This window comes from Oratosquilla oratoria, chromosome 1, assembly GCF_046742065.1.
Source record: "Oratosquilla oratoria isolate Oo_2021 chromosome 1, ASM4674206v1, whole genome shotgun sequence".
NCBI lineage: Eukaryota > Metazoa > Arthropoda > Malacostraca > Stomatopoda > Squillidae > Oratosquilla > Oratosquilla oratoria.
Genome location: NC_134777.1, coordinates 43,834,134 through 43,836,650, shown reverse-complemented (window position 1 = coordinate 43,836,650; position 2,517 = coordinate 43,834,134). Strand labels below are relative to the sequence as shown.

General features: G+C 44.4%; 1 protein-coding gene across 1 annotated transcript in view; it reads right to left on the bottom strand.

The window, feature by feature from the left end:
- Positions 1 to 565: 565 nt before the first annotated feature.
- Positions 566 to 2,517, bottom strand: part of LOC143027958 (uncharacterized) — a 26,541-nt gene continuing 24,589 nt past the window's right edge. The window contains exons 4-5 of the mRNA XM_076189605.1: positions 1,177 to 1,286; positions 566 to 1,081 (exon numbers count right to left, since the gene is read on the bottom strand). Of these exons, the coding sequence (XP_076045720.1) occupies positions 566 to 1,081; positions 1,177 to 1,286 (626 nt within the window). The remainder of the gene's footprint in view (positions 1,082 to 1,176; positions 1,287 to 2,517) is intronic.

Below are 2,517 nucleotides of genomic sequence, written 5' to 3'. Positions count from 1 at the left end.
AGTAGGGGCGTCTTGATGAGAATTCAGAGACGGCCTACTATCTGTTATATACAAAGCTTTAAGGTGGGCTAGGCGATTCTTGTCGGACTCCCTCTGAATGATGACAGTGTTCTGTCGAAGGACATCACCTGTGAGATGCTGGCCATGTTTCTCCAGGAAGTGGCGTTTAGAACCACCCTGAGTTAGCTGATAGCTCAGTCGCCTGGAGAGTTTGGTAGTAGTCAACCTTATGCATCATAGGGCGTACAGTCCCTATTTGGCAAGAAAATTTGTACACAAGGCAGGTATGTTCCATATCTCCAGGGCGTGATGAGCTATCGTTCTTCATGATGAGGTCTTTTGTGCGGCTGTTCCTGTAGTACACTTCCAGCTTTACACGCTCTACGGGGTGGGTAACTTGAATATTCCTGTCAATGATACTTCTCACACTCTTCTCTTCTTCGCGGTAAGCAGATGACATGTATGCTTTATAGAAGAGGCTGTGAGTGGTTCCTTCTTCTTCATCAACAGCTTATTGTCCCTCGTGCCACTTGTTCAGAACAGTGTGGAGGACACTTTGGCAATTCTAATTGGAATGTCCATTGTTGACTAACATCTGTGTTGCTCGGTCGAACTCCTTCTGAGTGAACGTCCAGGAAGAGCACTGTGTAAGGACTATTCTGTAGAAGGAAGCAATTGTAGAGTCCTTGTACCGCCGCGGGCATTCACTCCCACCGCTCAGGCATAGTCCGGGATTGGTAGGCTTGATATATACCTTAGTGTTCATACGGTCACCATCTTGCGTGAGAAGGACATCTAGGAGAGTCAGGGTATCGTTGTCGCCTTTCCCTGTCGTGAACCGAAATCCAGAGATCTCTTGCAGAAGCTGGTGTAGTCCCTCGCGTTCCTTACTGGTCTGGGTTCTCACGAAGGTGTCGTCGACGTATCTTCCATATGCCATCGGCTGCTGAGTCCTGCTGAATACCTTCTTCTGTACAGATCCCATGAAGAAGTTGGTGAAGAGAACATCGAAAGGCGACCCCATAGAGACTCCATCCCTTTCCTGATACAGGTTTCCACGGGGACATCTGAAGGCGGACTCCTGCGTGCATATCCTCAAGAGTTATCGGAGGTGGTATTTATCAATTACAAGCAAGGGATGGGCAGACGACCTGTACACATGATCGTTCTAGGTACCGGGACGCAGATAAACAGGGACTCAGCATCGAGGAATGTCATTTCTCCTTCGGCAGGGACACTGTTAACGCAGTCCAGGAACTCTGTGGATGACCAGTATTCGTAGTCGGCTGGAACAAGGGGCGTCAATAAGGCGTTAAGTCTCTTGGCCGGCTAGTACGTGGGCGTCGGAATCTTTAAGAATAATTTAGATACACACCTAAGCAAGATGCTGTAATGACGGTAATTTATTTTATATTATTTGTTTATTTCTTTTGTTTTCGTTTGGCTGTTTATTATTTGCTGGACTCACATTTATTTTAGTTATATGTCAATTTATCATTATTTACTATTTGTTTATTATGTGATGATACATATGTATTTGATTATTTATTTAATTTATCATTATTAATATTATTTATTTTTTATTTATTTATAAACCATTATTTTTTCACATCCGACCTAGTTATGGACCAAAAGGTCTCCTGTCGGGATGCATCCTTTGTAATATCTTTGTAATTTGTAATATATATATATATATATATATATATATATATATATATATATATACATACATATATGAAGAACAGAATTAACTGTATATTTCGACCACTCTGTGGTCCTCTTTAGAGAGTGGTCGAAAGATGTGGTTAATTCTATTCTTCATCCGTTTACTTTCTTCGACATTTTTTTTTAACTACAAGCACCTGGCTTACGCCAGCCCTGGCTACGCCAGGGGTGCTTGGCCTTCGGCAAGACCCGCTGCGCGGATCGCTCGCTTCGCTTTCGTGTTACACGGGCAGTTCTAATCTTTAATTGTTGGTCTCTGTCATAATAAAAGTATAGGTCCAAATACGAATGATCATTTCTCCGTTTCGGCGCCCCTGGAAACGGGCAGAGGCATTGTGTCCAACGTGCAACCTTGACCACGATTGGGGTACTTTCTTTTAAATGTCTTGAACCTACGCTCTAAATAGTACAACTGGTATTGCCTGTGTCCTCTTCCACCATTACCACAAAAATTGTTGTAGCCTGCGTAATAGTGCTTCTTGAAATTTTCTACAACCTCGGAAGAAATACGAACACCAAGAACTTCGAGATCTTCGAGACCTTCCAGACCTTCGAGAACTTCGGCACTTTCGAGAACTTCGGCACCTTCGAGAGCTTCGGCACCTTCGAGAACTTCGGCACCTTCGAGAACTTCGGCACCTTCGAGAACTTCAACACCTTCGAGAACTTCGGCACCTTCGAGAACTTCGGCACCTTCGAGAACTTCGGCACCTTCGACAACTTTGGCGCCTTCGAGAACTTCGGCGCCTTCGAGAACTTCGGCGCTTTCGAGAACTTCGGCGCCTTCGCGAA